Source organism: Schistocerca piceifrons, chromosome 4 (genome assembly GCF_021461385.2).
Source record: "Schistocerca piceifrons isolate TAMUIC-IGC-003096 chromosome 4, iqSchPice1.1, whole genome shotgun sequence".
In the NCBI taxonomy this organism is placed as follows: domain Eukaryota; kingdom Metazoa; phylum Arthropoda; class Insecta; order Orthoptera; family Acrididae; genus Schistocerca; species Schistocerca piceifrons.
In genome coordinates, this window is record NC_060141.1 from 40,607,361 (window position 1) to 40,626,991 (window position 19,631).

The 19,631-nt window shown below is 38.7% G+C and overlaps 1 protein-coding gene across 1 annotated transcript in view; it reads right to left on the bottom strand.

Annotated features, from left to right (window-relative positions):
• Nucleotides 1–512: 512 nt before the first annotated feature.
• The window catches only part of LOC124794926 (PWWP domain-containing protein 2B-like), a 210,552-nt gene continuing 191,433 nt past the window's right edge, over nt 513–19,631 (bottom strand). Inside the window, exons 5-6 of the mRNA XM_047258634.1 lie at nt 2,003–2,137; nt 513–1,898 (exon numbers count right to left, since the gene is read on the bottom strand). Of these exons, the coding sequence (XP_047114590.1) occupies nt 1,767–1,898; nt 2,003–2,137 (267 nt within the window). The 3' untranslated portion in view covers nt 513–1,766. The remainder of the gene's footprint in view (nt 1,899–2,002; nt 2,138–19,631) is intronic.

Sequence of the window (19,631 nt, forward strand, 5' to 3'; positions counted from 1 at the left end):
CATCAACAATGCTCTTGGTGGCAGTGAAGACCATCTTATACATGAAGAGAACAATGACGATGATGAAGAGGAAGAAGAAGAACGATCAGGTGACGATTTTCAGAGCTTTTAAAGGTCAGTTTAGTTTTATAAACTAAGAATTTCTTTAAGCCTGTCTTTGCAATCTACTACGAAAAATGGTCAAAAAGCTATTTAAAAATTGCTTAAAAATTAAAGTGTGTCTTATAGTCCATAAAATATGGTAATGTGTAAGTATCTTTTAGGTGTGCCTGTCTGGAACTTAACATGTCATGTTTGCAGGAAGTAGCAATCTGTCTTTTCCTTACATTCTTGAAATTCCAAGCTGGAGTTTCCAGTGTTTAAAATATATTTCACAACTTGTTAAAGAGTATAACAGTACAGTAACTTGTAGGCAAAGGTCAATCTGTGCATAATGATGAACCATAGCTTAAGAAATGATTGCATAATTCCTTTGCACAAAAAATAAAAAAAATAAAATCCATTGAAACTGCTCCAATTGACATGTGATTGTTTAATGCTTCCTGCACTACAGCTCCAGAGTAAATATCTCAAAAGTTTGAATTACTGCTGTTCCTTCAAACCCTTACAATTAAAACCAGATCTATTTTTAACAAAAGATGGGCATATAATTTCCAACATAGCTGTTGATATTAGTTTTGAGAAATATCTACGGAAACTTAAACATTTTAAAACAAGCAACACTTTTGGTGGTCCATTTAACTTCTGTGCCCTCAATGAAAGTAATTACAGTGCATACTCATAAATGCATGGGATTCTGGAAGAACAGATCATTGTCATTCATGTTCCCACTGTAGCATCAGGGATACAATGGCTGACATGTATTCATCAATTTTTTAAACATGGCAAAACAAAAAACAACAAATTGCTTATTTCAAAAGACATGATGTACATTACATATTACAAAGATTATTTTGGTACAAAAGTTGAAATTATGAAAATATCACAAATGCTTTATATTATTGCACTGACTTTTAAGTGTGGAATATCACAAAAAATGACACTTAACTATGTGGAATGTAATTTCAATTGTTTCAATATCAGAATAAAAACCTATCTTTCAGTTAAGTATTCCATGTTATTTACTTCTATCCACATGGCAGTGGTTACACACAGCCACTCTACACTATATATTCAGTCAGTTTTATAAATGTTTATCTGTTTCTGTAGACAACAAAGCAAATATCTTGCAAAGATAGGCACTATATTCATTTATAATGGCATCTGTAAATTGCTTGTTTGGTGTGAAATTTGTGCTATATTGATATAAAATAGTTAACATTTTATTAATAATTGCTCTTAGAATTCCTTATTTTGCCATATATGCAAATCACTTTTTTTACAAAAAAAAGTCTGTAAAAATAAGTAATATAGTAAGAACAGTAACTTTCAAATGTACTGTTCTAATTACATTTATATGTATTCATATCGGCAACATGCATCTTTTATGTGTCATATTTTTCTTAAATGTATGTACAGAATAGATTTTTATATGTACATACAAATTATACATGAATATCTTTCTTACAACAAAGCAAATGTTCACATTTAATGTGATGACTAAGAACTGAGAAGTGTTCATACTGGTGTTACTCACAGGGTAAATTTCCAAAATAAATATGAAATTATTTACATTTAAATACAATAAACCCCTGCAAATCTTAGTCAAAGGCAAATACAAAGTACAATCACAGGTAACATTACCAAGGACATTTATCTTAAAATGACTATGAGACAACATTAACTTCTCGAGGAGACGACGTTACTGCTAACATTGGTTGTTCTTCTCTTCTCGCTTCACATGTTGCTTGTCTAATTGCTTCCTTGTAAGGACCACGTTTTTTCTTATTGTACCGTGTCTAGATGTAGGAGGGAAAAAAACACACACACACACATAAATAAACCGAATTCTTATCTACCTTCTTACTGAAAAATAACTACATGTACAAAGTAGCATACATACCTTGAATGTTTCTAAGAATGGACTAAGCTGATCACAAGGCATTAAAGATGAGGTAGATGATCCATACCATGCAACATGAGCTTGTGGAGCAAGTGACATACCATCGTCTTTCCGCGCAACAGTAATACTCAAAACCTAAAGAAACAAATTATTCCAATTAAATCTTATGTAAAATACATATAACTGGTATCTCCTTGAATGCAGATATTTATTTTAGAAAACATTATGAATCTAAGTTTATAATCAGTAATTACAGACTGCACATTTTTAAAGAGTGACAACCACAGTGCTCACTTTCACTGGGAGAAAAAATGATGATGTATCTCAGTAACAGGACATAAGGGCATGAGTGAGGCATTAGCAGAATAGAAGCTGTCAGCCAAAGCAATTATTGTTCTGTGAGGTGGAACTACGTAACCACAGACTTTCATAAAACAGCAAATCCAGAAGTCCAGACCAATGTTATCCATAAGTAATTACATCTACATCACTACTCTGCAATTCACACTTCTTATTTTATTACAATGGTAATATCTCCCTATGTCATTGGGTGTCAACAGAATATTTTTATATTCAGAGAAAAAACTTGGTGCCTGAAAGTTCAACAAAACATCTCACCACAGCAAAAAATGCCTTTGCCTTTGTTTTAATGATTTCCACTTCAACTCGCGTATCATACCCATGACACTCTCTCCCCTATTTTGTGATAATACAAAACAAGCTGGCCTTCTTTAGACTTTTTCGATGTCAGTGATCACATGCTGCACAGGATTACTTTAGTAGAAGATGGTCAAGTTCAGTGCACACAGTCTCTTCATTCCAATTTGTTTGTAATCATAATTCCTACCTATTCAGCTGAATTGAGAGAATTTAGATTTGTGTGATTTATCGTGCAGCCAAAATTTAGCGGATTTCTTTTCTTACTCACTGGCATGACCTCCCACATTTCTTTATGCAGACACAATTGTCACTTTTTGCACCACAAACATATCGTGTCTCAGTCATTTTGCAATTGATTTTGATCTTCTGGAGACAGCATCATCTGTAAACAATTTAAACAGGCTGTTCACATTGTCTCCTACACTGTTTATGAAGATTATGAACAGCAGAGGGCGTGTAACACTTCTTTGGGGAATACCAGAGACGTGTCACTCAATTTTCGTACTGTGACTTTTCAAACAGGAAACCACAAATACAGTCACACAGATGAAATGACAGAAATACATTCTGACCAGAAGTCTCTTCTGGGAAACACTGTCAAAAGCCTTCTGTAAATCTAGAAATATGTAATCAATTTGAGATCCCCTGTCAATTGCACTCATTATTATTGTTGTTGTTGTTGTTGTCTTCAGTCCTGAGACTGGTTTGATGCAGCTCTCCATGCTACTCTATCCTGTGCAAGCTGCTTCATCTCCCAGTACCTACTACAACCTACATCCTTCTGAATCTGTTTAGTGTATTCATCTCTTGGTCTCCCTCTACGATTTTTACCCTCCATGTTGCCCTCCAATACTAAATTTGTGATCCCTTGATCCCTCAGAATATGTCCTACCAACTGATCCCTTCTTCTAGTCAAGTTGTGCCACCAACTTCTCTTCTCCCCAATCCTATTCAATACCACCTCATTAGTTATGTGATCTACCCATCTAATCTTCAGCATTCTTCTGTAGCACCACATTTCGAAAGCTTCTATTCTCTTCTTGTCCAAACTATTTATCGTCCATGCTTCACTTCCATACATGACAACACTCCATACAACTACTTTCAGAAACGACTTCCTGACACTCAATCATCCAGACAGTTGCCCCTGCAACTACTGAAAAGACTGCTGCCCCTCTTCAGGAACCACACGTTTATCTGGCCTCTCAACAGATACGCCTCCGTTGTGGTTGCAGCTGCGGTACGGCTATCTGTATCGCTGAGGCACGCAAGCCTCTCCACCAACGGCAAGGTCCATGGTTCTTCTTATTTTGTGCAAATAAAGAGCTAGATGTGTTGCACAAGAACGATATTTTCTGAATCTATACTGTCTGTGCCAACAGACCATTCCTTTCGAGGTAATTCATAATATTCAAACACAAGATGAACCACAGACCTTGCCGTTGGTGGGGAAGGCTTGCGTGCCTTAGCAATAAAGATGGCTGTACCATAGGTGCAACCACAACGGAGGGGTATCTGTTGAGAGGCCAGACAAACGTGTCGTTCCTGAAGAGGGGCAGCAACCTTTTCAGTAGTTGCAGGGGCAATAGTCTGGATGATTGACTGATCTGGCCTTGTAACGCTAAACAAAATGGCATTGCTGTGCTGGTACTGCGAATGACTGAAAGCAAGGGGAAACTAGAGCCGTAATTTTTCTCGAGGGCATGCAGCTTTACTGTATGGTCAAATGATGATGACGTCCTCTTGAGTAAAATATTCCGCAGGTAAAATAATCCCCCATTCGGATCTCCGGGCAGGGATTACTCAGGAGAACGTCGTTATCAGGAGAATGAAAACTGCCGTTCTACGGATCGGAGCGTAGACTGTCAGATCCCTTAATCGGGCAGGTAGGTTAGAAAATTTAAAAAGGGAAATGGATAGGTTGAAGTTAGATATAGTGGGAATTAGTGAAGTTCGGTGGCAGGAGGAACAAGATTTTTGGTCAGGTGAATACAGGGTTATAAATACAAAATCAAATAGGGGTAATGCAGCAGTAGGTTTAATAATGAATAAAAAAATAGGAGTGCAGGTAAGCTACTACAAGCAGCATAGTGAACGCATTATTGTGGCCAAGATAGACACGAAGCACACACCTACTACAGTAGTACAAATTTATATGCCAACTAGCTCTGCAGATGATGAAGAAATTTATGTAATGTATGATGAGATAAAAGAAATTATTCAGGTAGTGAAGGGAGACGAAAATTTAATAGTCATGGGTGACTGGAATTCGAGAGTGGGAGAAGGGAGAGAAGGAAACATAGTAGGTGAATATGGATTGGCGGTAAGAAATGAAAGAGGAAGCCGTCTGATAGAATTTTGCACAGAGCATAACTTGATCGTAGCTAACACTTGGTTCAAGAATCATAAAAGAAGGTTGTATACATGGAAGAATTCTGGAGATAGTAGAAGGTATCAGATAGATTATATAATGGTAAGACAGAGATTTAGGAACCAGGTTTTAAATTGTAAGACATTTCCAGGGGCAGATGTGGACTCTGACCACAATCTATTGGTTATGAACTGTAGATTAAAACTGAAGAAACTGCAAAAAAGGTGGGAATTTAAGGAGATGGGACCTGGATAAACTGACTAAACCAGAGGTTGTACAGAGTTTCAGGGAGAGCATAAGGGAGCAATTGACAGGAATGGGGGAAATAAATACAGTAGAAGAAGAATGGGAGCTCTGAGGGATGAAGTAGTGAAGGCAGCAGAGGATCAAGTAGGTAAAAAGAAGAGGGTTAGTAGAAATCCTTGGGTAACAGAAGAAATATTGAATTTAATTGATGAAAGGAGAAAATATAAAAATGCAGTAAATGAAGCAGGCAAAAAGGAATACAAACATCTCAAAATTGAGATCGACAGGAAGTGCAAAATGGCTAAGCAGGGATGGCTAGAGGACAAATGTAAGGATGTAGAGGCTTATCTCACTAGGGGTAAGATAGATACTGCCTACAGGAAAATTAAAGAGACCTTTGGAGATAAGAGAACCACTTGTATGAACATCAACAGCTCAGATGGAAACCCAATTCTAAGCAGAGATGGGAAGGCAGAAAGGTGGAAGGAGTATATAGAGGGTCTATACAAAGACGATGTACTTGAGGACAATATTATGGAAATGAAAAGAGGATGTAGATGAAGATCAAATGGGAGATACGATACTGCGTGAAGAGTTTGACAGAGCACTGAAAGACCTGAGTCGAAACAAGGCCCCAGGAGTAGACAACATTCCATTGAAACTACTGACGGCCTTGGGAGAGCCAGTCCTGACAAAACTCTACCATCTGGTGAGCAAGATGTATGAAACAGGCGAAATACCCTCAGACTTCAAGAAGAATATAATAATCCCAATCCCAAAGAAAGCAGGTGTTGACAGATGTGAAAATTACCGAACTATCAGTTTAATAAGTCACAGCTGCAAAATACTAACACGAATTCTTTACAGACGAATGGAAAAACTAGTAGAAGCCAACCTCGGGGAAGATCAGTTTGGATTCCGTAGAAATGTTGGAACACGTGAGGCAATACTGACCCTATGACTTATCTTAGAAGCTAGATTAAGGAAGGGCAAACCTATGTTGACTAAAATACTCTCTTTCAAATTCTGAAGGTGGCAGGGGTAAAATACAGGGAGTGAAAGGCTATTTACAATTTGTACAGAAACCAGATGACAGTTATAAAGGTCGAGGGACATGAAGCAGTGGTTGGGAAGGGAGTGAGACAGGGTTGTAGTCTCTCCCTGATGTTATTCAATCTGTATATTGAGCAAGCAGTAAAGGAAACAAAAGAAAAATTCGGAGTAGGTATTAAAATCCATGGAGAAGAAATAAAAACTTTGAGGTTCGCCGATGACATCGTAATTCTGTCAGAGACAGCAAAGGACTTGGAAGAGCAGTTGAACGGAATGGACAGTGTCTTGAAAGGAGGATATAAGATGAACATCAACAAAAGCAAAACAAGGATAATGGAATGTAGTCAAATTAAGTTGAGTGATGTCGAGGGAATTAGATTAGGAAATGAGACACTTAAAGTAGTAAAGGAGTTTTGCTATTTGGGGAACAAAATAACTGGTGATGGTCGAAGTAGAGAGGATATAAAATGTAGACTGGCAACGGCAAGGAAAGCGTTTTTGAAGAAGAAATATTTGTTAACATCGAGTATACATTTAAGTGTCAGGAAGTCATTTCTGAAAGTATTTGTATGGAGTGTAGCCATGTATGGAAGTGAAACATGGACGGTAAATAGTTTGGACAAGAAGAGAATAGAAGCTTTCGAAATGTGGTGCTACAGAAGAATGCTGAAGATTAGATGGGTAGATCACATAATTAATGAGGAAGTATTGAATAGTATTGGGGAGAAGAGAAGTTTGTGGCACAACTTGACCAGAAGAAGGGATCGGTTGGTAGGACATGTTCTGAGGCATCAAGGGATCACCAATTTAGTATTGGAGGGCAGAGTGGAGGGTAAAAATCGTAGAGGGAGACCAAGAGATGAATACACTAAGCAGATTCAGAAGGATGTAGGTTGCAGTAGGTACTGGGAGATGAAGGAGCTTGCACAGGATAGAGTGGCATGTAGATCTGCATCAAACCAGTCTCTGGACTGAGGACCACAACAACAACAACAACAACAACAACAACAGATTGTCAGTGGAGATGTTGAGTCACAGACAGGCACAACAAAAAGACTGATAAACAAGTAAGCTTTCAGGCAAAAGACCGTTTCTAAATTAGACAACACAGATACACACTCGTGCAAATGCAACGTGTGCGCGCGCGCGCCCCACACACACACACACACACACACACACACACACACACACACGACCACTGTGTCTGCCTGTTCCACGGTCTCTGGCTCCTGTGGCCAGAGTGCGAGCAACAGCAGATGATGGAAGAAGCAATCTGGGTCGCAGGGGTAAGGAGGAGGCTGGAGTCTGCAGGGGGAGGGATAGCGAGGCGGGGATGGGGGATGATAGAGTGCTGCTTGTGGGAGCATACAGGGATGAGGTGGGAAGACGATAGGGCAGCTGGGTGGGAGGTTAGATGTAAGGGGGCAGGTGCGGCGGAAAGGGAGAGAAGTAAAAAGATTATGGGTGTGTTTGTTGAGTAGAGGGCTGTGTAGTGTAGTGCTGGAGTGGAAACAGCGAAGGGGATAGGTGGGTGAAGGAAAATGACTAATGAAATTTGAGGCCATAAGGTTTAGGGGAACGTAGGATACTTTGCAGGGGGAGATCCCCACTTGCGCAGTTCAGAAAAGCTGGTGTCGGTAGGAAGGATCCAGACAGTACAGGCTGTGAAGCAGTCATTGAAATGAAAAAAACATTCTGTTGGGCAGCGTTTTAAGCAACTAAGTGGTCTAGCTGTTTTTCGACAACGGTTTGTCGATGGCCATTCAAGCGGACAGACAGCTTCTTCGTTGTCATGCCCTCATAAAATACAGTTCAGAGGTTGCAGCTTACCTTGTGTATCACATGCCTGTATTCACAGGTAGCCCTACCTTTGATGGGATAAGTGCTTCTTGTGACTGGACTGGAGTAGGTGGTGGTGGGAGGGTGTATGGGACATGTCTTACTTTTAGGTCTATTACAGAAATATGAACTATGAGCCATGGGGTTGGGAGCAGGGGTTGGGTAGGTATTTGCAAGGATGTTATGTAGGTTCAGTGGGCGGTGGAATAACGTGGTGGGAGGGGTGGGAAGGATATTGCGTAGGACATTCGTCATTTCCAGGCATGGTGAGAGGTAGTTGAAACCCTGGCAGAGAATGCAACCTAAAAGCTAAGCTGCAACCACTGTGCTGTGTTCTATGTGGGCATGACAACCAATAAGCTGTCTGTCCCCACAAATGGCCACCGACAAACTGTGGTCAAGAAACAAGTGGACCACCCTGTTGCTGAGCATGCAGCCAAACATGACACCCTTCAGTTCAAAGTCTGTGCCATTTGGATCCTTCCTGCCAACACCAGCTTTTCTCATTTGTGCAAGTGGGAACTCTCCCTGCAATATATCCTATGTTCCCATAACCCTCCTGGCCTCAACCTTCGTTAGTCACTGTCCCTCACCCACCTATCGCCTTCTCTGTTCCTACTCCAGCATTATACTTCACAGCCCTATATTCTGCCAAGTACTCATCTCATAGTCTCTTTACTTCTTCCCTTTTCCGTTGCCCCCCCCCCCCCCCTTGCCCCTCCATTTATCCTTCCGACTGCATCTAGCTACCTTACCCTCTCCCCACCTCATCTCTGTATGCTCCTACAAGCAGTACATTACTGTACCCCAGCCCTACCTTGCTATTTCTACCGTGCCTGCCCCCCCCCCCCCCCCTCCACCCCCCAGCCACCTCCTTACACCCACCATCCAGACTGCTTCTCCCATCATGTGCTGCTGCTCACAATCTGGCCTCGGCAGCTAGGCACAGTGATGATGTGTGAATGAGTTGTGTTTGCTTGAACTTGTGTTCCTATGTTGCATAATTTAGAAAAAAAGCCTTTTGGCTTTTCATCTTTTTTTCTGAAGGAACAGCACAAAAAATTCAGTAGTAGATAAGACATTATCAACATCACTGTAAAAAACCGAAACGAACAATTAAAACATGGCCATCTTAAGTGTGCACCAGCTACTCCAACCCAAGGTGTATAAAACACTCACAGCAAATTCCACCTGTCAGTGGTTTGGGCCTAAGATGAATATCTTAGATAAAGCATACAGAATCACTGAGTCAAGCAGCCTATATTTAAAAAAGAACACATCACAGACAACAGTGATCACATTTATGAATAGTTTCAAGGTGTTTTCTCATCCTGCCAGAAACCATACGCAACAACAATGGAACAATCAGAATCAACAATCGCATTTCATGAAACCTATAATGTTCGGCTACAGTAATACTAGTGTCCTACTTGACACGGCCGAGTCATTTAAGTATCTAGGTGTCACATTGCAAAGCAATTTGAAATGGAATGAACATGTGAGAACTGTTTGTTTTGTTTTGTTTTAGGGCGCAAAAAACAACTGGGGTCACACGTGCCCAAGTCAAAACTGTAGAACACAAACTCAGAGACAAGGGAACAAACAACTATATGTCAGTCCCAATGGACAGAATAGGAGACATCTAAACATGGCACGTGGAAAAAGGGCTTTAAAAAAATAAAAAAATATGGAGATCCGAAACTAAAAATTAAATGGCCTTCACCATATTGCTTTGGCAGATAAAAAGTAAAACACAGGTGACAGCCCACATGTCATTCACTAAAATGGCTGATAAATCAGATGGCAAACCCAAGATGGAAACGTAAATTGGTAAGAAAAGGGCAATCCAGCAGATAGTGGCGGACAATTACAATTTGGGCACAATGCGTACAACGTGGTGGGCAAATGACAATGGCTAAAAAGGCAGTGCCCAATACGCATGTGAGAACTGTGCTGGGGAAGGCAAATTGTTGACTTCAGTTTTCGAACATTGGGAACTTGATTGGGAATCCGTGGAGGGAAGGTGGCATTATTTTCAAGAAATACTATTGAGCAAATTTAGACAACAAACAAGTGAAGCTGACTGCCAAATGATTCTACTGCCGCCCAACAGGAAAGGAAATGACAAGTAGTTGTACAGGGTATTCCCCATCATGCATTGTATGGTCCCTTACAGAGTATCTATGTAGATGTAGATCAGGTGCAACCTACATGGTAAAAAGCAAAGTAAAGTGTCACCACATTAGTTAATAAAGGAATGTCTAAAATATACTTACAACATTAAAATATCACAGGCATACCCATCGCTAGTAGTCAAAATTTACTATTCAAGCTGTGGATATTGTCAATACTATGACGAGCAAAAGGTAACAAAGATGTGCTCTATTCATCAGGACAAATTGCTGATAGATGAAACTTGTGGTTACAGAGACCAGAGGGCAGAAAATGCACAGTTCACATTGAATAGCCAGTTAGAATTACAGTACCATAGCATTCTGGCTAATTTTGATTGTTTATATGATTGGGTATTAGGTCGTAATAAAATTCTGTATTATTCTCGCTTGTAAAGCACTCCAGCACTCCTAGTTATGAGTATATGATGTCACACTGTCCACATGGATAACTTCCCTTCCGCCATCCAGCTAGTCTCTCTTTGTCGTTCATGCGGGCCACTTTTACTTAGCTAAACACTGGGTTGCCCTGCCGTCAAACTAGTAAGAGACTGTCACGTGATACATTCCACATAGTAATTTACACAGTGCCACGACTAATCATGTTAGTAGCAACACAATTTGTCTTAAAAGAGTGAAGCTCGTATTCATTACCTATCACTCCCCATAGCATTGAGAATATTCACTGAATAGTAAATTCTGACTAGGAGTGATGGGTATGCCTATGATTTTTTGATGTTGTGAGTAAATTTTAGACAATCCTTTATTTATTGTAATATCCACAAAATGTGGTTACAATGTACTTTGCTTTTTACCATGTAGATTGCACCTTATGATGCGGCTTTAGACCGCGAAACCACTGGTGTTTTAATAAACAAAAATTTTACCAGTTGTTAGCAGAATTCTTCCTGACATCATCGTAGATATATTACCACTTGACACGACTTGAAGCCTGGCTCCTCTCATCAGAATTCCACTTCTTTGGTTATTAATGCTCCATTTGAGTTTTTTCAGAGTCCCACAATATTGTTACACATTGATGGTCTCCAATGAGGCAAAAATTTGATCATATGCTGCCCTATCGATCCCAAAACACTGAGGTCATGATTTTTATGCCTGAAATTGTAGTTTTGAATTTTTTTACAGACAAGGAATTGGTGTGATGTCACTGTGAAGACTGTCTTTTGGTCTCAGGTGTGTAATGAGACACCCATATTTTGTCTCGTCACAATATAAATCAGAAGATCCTCCCTTTCCAATTCAAATCGCTCAAGAAACTAGCAGGCACTACTGGCCCAATTATTCTTGTGCTTCTCCCGTCAGCTGGTTTGGGGCCCATCTTGCACACAGATGTCTTGTACAACACAGAAGTGGAAACATCACAGAAATTATCCACTGTCAATTGGTGGTCTTCATGAATAGTTTTTTGGACCGACACAACTGTCAACATGGAGGTCTTCCACTAAACTGTTTGTAATGAACATTTGTTCTGCCTATACTAAACTCCCTATACCACTTAAACACATTCGTTCTGTTCATAACACCTTCAGCATAAACCATTTTGATTCATGAAAAAATTTCTTTCCGCGAGTAGGCAGCCATCGACACATTTCACCCAACTGGGCACTACAATGCGAGTTTACATACTACTGTGTCCTGCGATGCTTGCTGCCTTCAGGGGATCCCATTCATCACTAAAAAAAAAAGAGCTACAGGCCATCAGGATCACAGTACAAGTACTTTCAGAAAATGCCTCATAACAGATAACTTCACGCACACACTTACTTTCCTACAACATCAATGTATAACAACAGCACACAACTTAAAAGTAGTGTGAAAAATGTGAGTATAGCAAAAAATGGACAAGATTACTGTGGTTGCATGGAAGGGGAAAATTTTAATGCAACAAGATCCATCAGTAAGATGGGGCTTACTGCTGCTACAGTTGAAAAGAAAAAAGTTAAAAAAAAGGATTCTGCTTTATAAAGTCATAATAAAAACAGTATTTTGTCACAATTGTAAATCATCTTTGGTGGCAATAGAGGTGGACTTTTATATCCAGAATGAGCAGGACTTGAACAGTACAGAATTTTGCATATGAACAATGTTTGCCAGATAACTAATAGGCAAATGTTACGAAGAGAATGTCTACTGAACTCACTCCATATTTCATGAGAATAGACCTGAACAATGTGCAAATTAATTCTGTGAGAATTATGGCATCTAGCAGGGAAGCACAGAAAGCTCACTTTACAAGGTATCCACATTCTTCAGGTGTGTGAAAGCAGAATTCAACACATTTAAGAATCTGGTGTGGAAAGCACAAAGGAGAGTAAATGAAATATATATAGGAATTATACTGCCTTAGCTAATGCAAAATCTCAAATGTGCCTTGAGGCTAGTAATGAGACAGTCAGTGAACCAAGAGCAAGTTTTGGATTGACAGCTATGTAGCTCTAGAAACATCACCTCCCAGTGACAAGTGTGTACGAAATGCAAGACCATCACTGTCTTTCTGCTTAAAGTGATAACACACACACACACACACACACACAACTTGTACAGCCACATTTTGCTGGCTAAATACACAATGGCATTGTGCATTCAGGTAGCATAATGTAGTGCACAGATTGTGTGTGTATTGGGGGGGGGGGGGGGGGACACAAATTTTTTGAAACAGGGTTTGCCCAAAAGCTTGCAAGGTTTTCAGTGTTATTTACATGCCTGTTGACAACTCTACACATTTACTATTTACTGAGTAGTTACCTTCACTCCCAAATTATATAAATTCTGGCATAACTTTCCATACCATACAGAACAATAAAGAATGGCTACAGTAACTAGTCACGTAAGTGTATCTGGCTGGTCAATTTCTTTAAAAAAAAGGACCTGATTCCCACTTTGCAATATACTCACAAATTAGGAAACATATTAAACAGTTCTTTCCCCATTCCCCATGTCTGCTGTATTTTCTATCACAGTAGCCATTCCACCAATTGCCTTAAAAGATTTAGAGAAGCTATTGAAAATTTAAATTTGTCTGCGTGGATGGGCACCCAAGTCATACTGCTCCTGAAAGTGATTCCTGTTACTTAATCCCTGCACCATATTCCTCAGCCAATATCAAGTCTTATCACGATTTGTCTCTTTGTGTGGTGAAATCAGTTGGTAAAGAAACTCCTACCATTTTGTCTTGGTAAAATACAGTCAGTTAAAATGTTGCATAATGAAATCCAGACACAGAAAGTACTGCACATTTGAGGTTATTCCTTTGAGAGTTGGAAGCTACACATCATCGGGTGATACCCTATTTATAAACATGTAAGGAAGACTTATCTGCATTACAAAACTGAGGCATTACATGGCTGAAAAGTTGACTTCACCAGCTGCAGCTTCCTGTCCACCATTTTCAGCCACTCCTATGGCCACTGACACATGACTGTGTACTACCGCAACAGCAAGTCAGGAGACAGGCAACACAATGAGCCGTGGGACATTAAATACATGCTTCCTTGGCTGCCACATCTATTTACCTGTCTGCTCTGGTACCCAACAAAATGACACCACTTTTCCAGGCCTTCATAAGCAGAGAAGGGCATTCTGGATAGTATGCACCTGTTGATCTGTTTGGTACACACATGTAGTGCTTAAGGGCACCCAAGAAATTGGGGGGATGAAGTATTTTTCAGTACAATGCATCCTGTCTGTCCCAATGCCATCAAGATTGCAAGTAGCTCTTCACCTAACAGTCAATTCATTTGGTACACAGTTATTGAGGACACAATAAGGGAAAACCATGCAGCAGCCAAGAGAATAGGCCTGCTAAGAGCCGTCTGTAACATGAGTTAAAAACGTATCTGCTAGTACCAATATTCCTGTAAATCAGTCAACTTCAACTTTGATATGGTGCTCGTGACAGTGAAGGATATGTATGCCCGGTGTACCATAAGCAGTACAGGAGTTCTTTATTGCACTACTGACTTGCCTAATCCTCCCTCATGGTAGAAAACATAAAACTGTCTTGGGATATGAAATTTTCCCAGATTCATACATTGTGCACCTAAAATCTAGTTGAGATTGTACAAATACTATATAAAACTAGAGTGGACGTCTATTCTCCAAGACCTGTGACTGATGTAATTCTGGACGATATGTAGTGATAGGCTGCTGTGTTGATGCTGGAGAAGGAACAAAGAACAAAAACTGAAAAGGTATCCAGAAAGGAGCTATATTAATGTTTTTATTTGTGGGCAATATACTACTTATTGTAATGTCGAAAAGGATCGCATTTGAAATACTTTCTTGAGAGGAACCATTATCTATCAAATGGAAGTTTTCCAACACTATTGTGAGAAGCTTTGGCGAGCAATGATTGTGTGAATACAGGCAGAAACTCTACGAACACACCAGGCAGAGAATATTGTGCCTCCAGTTGTGTAGTTGCTGCCTCAAAGAAAAGCTTGCTGTATAGCTGCTCTGGCTTACTTCTGACTGTAAATAGTAGATCCAATATGTCATTAACCCCCACAGAGCAGTTAAGAAGGAATGTCCTGTTTCTAATACCCTGAACAGGTAACCATAGACAATTAGTGCCACATTTATTTTTTATTTATTTTTATGCAGCACATTAATGCTTTGTTGAGTTTTATTGTTATTTTGTGTTCACTTTATTGGAAATATAAAAAGGGACACGACACAGATTAGAAACTACATAAGTTACTATGTTGCCATAACAATGACCACACAGATATTCTTTTCATATGTACACTCTGACAACTCATATTATTCTTTTTATGACTGCTAACCCTTAAAGATACACATAGCAAACATTTTTTTGCCTGTTTTTCAACAATTTTCTCATCCCCCCCCCCCCCTTAAAATACAATGTTTTCAATAAATCTAAATCATGAGTTTCACAATTTCATTTAATCCAGTTGTCACTTAATATTTTACTACAACAAATAAGTTATGGCATCTGATTTCACGATTTCCAAATTTCTCAAACTTTGATCTTTGCAGAGCTTTGGTCAGTTTATCTGCTAACAGTTCTTCTACACCACAATAATTTATCCCTTCACTAAACATAGCAAAATTTCACATCTATATGTTTTCTTCATCTAACTAACTGTCCTGATTTGACCATTTGGATAGCACTTTGATTATCTACATTCTGCTGCTGAGATGTACTCTGCCTCAGTTGATGAAGTAGCTGTTACACTTCCTGCTTCTTGGAACACCAACTAATGGGGCGCCATTATAAAGAACAATGTATGCACTTTTACTCTTCCTGTCTCTTATATCTTGTGCATTATCAGCATCACAATAGACATTTAGATGAATAGTGTCATTTTCCTCTTTCTTCTTATAGAAAAGGCCATAATTCTTGATATCCTGTAGGTATCTCAGAGTTCTTTTTACATTTTGGTAATCCATTTTCTTAGTGTTTTCTGTTAAATAGCTCTTATAATTGTCTGTAAAATCAAGATCTGGTTTGATTTTACATGAGAAATACATAAGACTCCCTATTGCTTCACGATATGGAAGTGTAATGTGTTCATCTCTCGATTTTCTTCACCTGTCTTTCCCTCTGGAACTAATGGAGTCTTCATGGCTTTACAGTCACTCATACTGAATTTTTCTAATATTTACTTCACATACTGTTCTTGATGTACAAATATTCCATCCTCTGCCTTCATTATTTGTATCACTATGTACATATCAAGATTTTCTACCTCAACCATTCCAAAATTCTTCTTAAGTATATTTTCTATTCTCTCCACGTCTGTTCCTATTTATGATTCCATCATCAACATGTATAGTGATGTACATTTCTTCAGTTACATCTTTAAATATGCGTTGATCTGACTGCGACTGAATTAGTCTTGTTTTCAAGAAATCTGTCAAGAGTTTTATTTCATTTGAATGGAGCTTGTTTAAGTCCACACAGAGCTATCTTCAAAACACAAATTTTTCCCGCTTCTTTGTATCTTCAGGTATTTTCATAAAAATCTCTTCATCCAACTTCCCATAGAGAAATGCTGTTTTGCAACAAAGACTCTGATACGGAAATTTTTCTCTGCTGCCAGAGAAAACAAGTCTTAATGAATGTATATCTACTACTGGGCTGCATAATTTCTTGAAATCTATATCCTTTTCTTATTGACAATCAGTCTGGTCTTATGTCAACCATCATCTTTCACTTTAAAGAACCATTTGTTTGTTAAGATCTCTTTTCCTTACGCCTCTTGTGGACTGACCAACTTCCACATTTCATTCTGTTCAAGAGATTTTTTTTCGTCTCCTACTGCTTTTAGCCAATCTTCTTTGTCTGGGCCATTAATACGTTCTTCATATGTAAGTAATGCTGTTTCAAAATCATAATATTTTAAAGTTTTCTTCAGACTGGTTCTATCCCTAAGATTGTAGTTTCTTGTGTCTTCATACAATGCTCTTTCTTCTCAATTTTCTTCTCGTTCATTTTATTGGTCTTGAATTTCATTTACTTGGTTGTTAGTGTCATTTGGTAGCTCAACAATCAAGATTTTTCTGTAGAGTTTCTTTTGTAACTTTCAGCTCAAATTCAACATCTCTTGACACAACATTATTTCTTCTTTATGCATCAAACAGTCTGTAGCCGTTTGGGGCATAACCAACAAAAATGTATGAATTACTTTTTCATCTAGTTTCTTCAAGTGACCTAGGTTTTTGGAAAAAATTCTTGATCCAAAAATCTGAAGTCTTGACAGATCTGAATCTTTTCCTAAATCACTTTCGGCAGCTGGGGCAATTTGACTGATAGTTGGGCTCCTACTGATCAAGAATGCAGCTGTCAGCACTGCCTCTCCCAGTCTTTTTTTTCCCAGTTTGCTATAAAATATCATAACTCTTGCCTTGTGCATTATTGTCAGATTTAGTCTCTCTGCTTTCCCAATGAGTTGAGGACTACAAGGAATACTATAGTCTATCACAATTCCTTTTCCTTCACATCAATTCTTAATCTCATCACATCTTGCTTTTGACTCTTCCAGACTGAATTGATATTCATTTTCTAACATATATTTTCTTATGAATCTTGCAGCCTCTGACTTGCATATAAACAAATAGGTTACACAAAAATGAGTGACATCATCCATTAAATGTTGGAGGTTCTACCTCTCCACAGATACCAGTAGGTATTGTTTCAAGTTGTCTTGTCGCTCTTTCTCTTACTGTAAAAAATAACTTGCTTGTTAGCCTAGCTCTCACACAATGTTTCTGCTGAGCATAAACTATTATGAACTTCATTGCACATTCTTAGTCTTTGATGTACAGTTTATACCTGGATGACATGGCTTCTTACGCCATTCTTGTTTTTCTTCTTGTTTCAGTGGTGATTGTACTTCTGATTTAGTGTTCACTTAATATACTCCATTTCTTAAATATACTCCATTTCTTGTTTTGTGTCCTTCCAAAATGTGTACTTTATAAATTTGAACAGAATGTTTAGTAAACACTACTGTACAACCATTTCCAGAGATAGCTTTCACAGCTTTCAGATGTCTACTCGGCTGAACATGCCTAACATCTTTGGGAACATAGTTATCACTGACAAAGTTGCCTGTTGCTACCATTTTAATTGACCCGCCTTGTTTGGCTACTTTCACAATGCTATCATGGCCTTTCACATTTGTTAACTTTTCCCTTCATTAGACCTATGTCATGAATATGCACTATCAACAACCATGACAATATCTTCTTGCTGGCTTCTTGTGGAACCTTTTCTTTGTAACATTCATATGCAATAAATGCAGTGTCTTTATTGATGTCTTGTTTATTGTTTTCTTGAGTGTCTAGATCTCCTTTAATGCCTTTGAATGGGGAAAAATGATATTTTTGTGCTGTCTTTATTCTTAAAATAACAATTTTCTTCTTTGCGGTTTGTCCTTTTGCAGCGAGGATGAGACTTTTAATCGTTCCTCTTCTCTTATGAGCCTTCCAATTAGACTTACCATTTTCTTCTCACCACTGGGCAACAAGTGTTTGAATTCATCTGGCAAAATATATAGTGTCTTGGGTACGATCCTAGTGTCTGTCACCATTTTTCTGACTGGAGACGATTCAATTCAAATTCTATATTCTGCAATGCACTTATATTATTAGCCATGTCTCTATTTTTATACTACTTGAAGAAACTATAAAATTCTTGAAGCAACTACCGAGTTCTTTGAGAAGCATCTTTTTCATAAATTGCTTTCGCTTTATCATACATACCTTTGGAAGTTTCACAGCATGGTACATGATTCACAATTTCCTAGCATTCAGTTCCATCCACAATGTCACAGACATCTTGCATATTAAATAATATTCTAATTTCAACATCCCACAGGCAGAATGTACTACTGTATTTAAGCACTTGTACATTATGAAATTCTTTGTTTTCTTGAAGCTACTTTTAAGTGGATTTTATTTCATTTTTATTTTTCTCAAAGCATGGTTCAGTGTCTGCTGAGTTATTTTTTATTATCTTGTGTTCACTTTATTGGAAATATCACAGCACACACAACAGATTAGAAACTACGTAAGTTACTATCTTGCTACAACAACCGACCACACAGACATTCAAAATTGGCAGCCCTTAAAAACGCACACAGCAAACATTGTTTTTTACCTGTTCTCCAGCACTTTCAATAATCATTTCCTTTCATTAACTTTGAAAATGCTGTTATCTTGCTTTCAAAGACTGTTCTGTTTGGTAGTTGTATTCAGACCCACAAAGTTCTCATTAGAATGTAGATTCCCTGTGACTACAGAACTGAGAAGAATTTGCAGGGACTGATGACCACAACAAGTAGGAGGACCCTATATTGTATGGGAACTATAACTTGGCATGCAGGCCCCTTAGTTTCAGATCGGAAACCGTTGGCAGCAGTCAGAAGATTTTGTAGTGTGGCGTTGCAATTTGCACATGTTGCCAACTGTGCACTGTAGACTGCATTTGTCATCTGCTTTGTTGCCAGCTATGTCGGTCGCTTAGCTGTGATATTGCTGTCAGTGTGTAGTAGCTGTGTTCTCACTGTTTCGAAAATGAGTAACGATCCCGTTAATGGCCCATCGGGGCAGTTACTGTCGACTTCAGTTCAGAAAAAGGAATCCGGTTATAAGGATTGCTTGTCATAAAATGATGATGAATGTAGTGATGTGCTGCAATGATAAAAAATCTCTGTTATACTCGATATGGCAGCCTTCCCTCAGAGTTGCTATGCACACTGGGAAGAGCCTGCGTAGTATTGCAAGAGTTAGAGAATTTGCC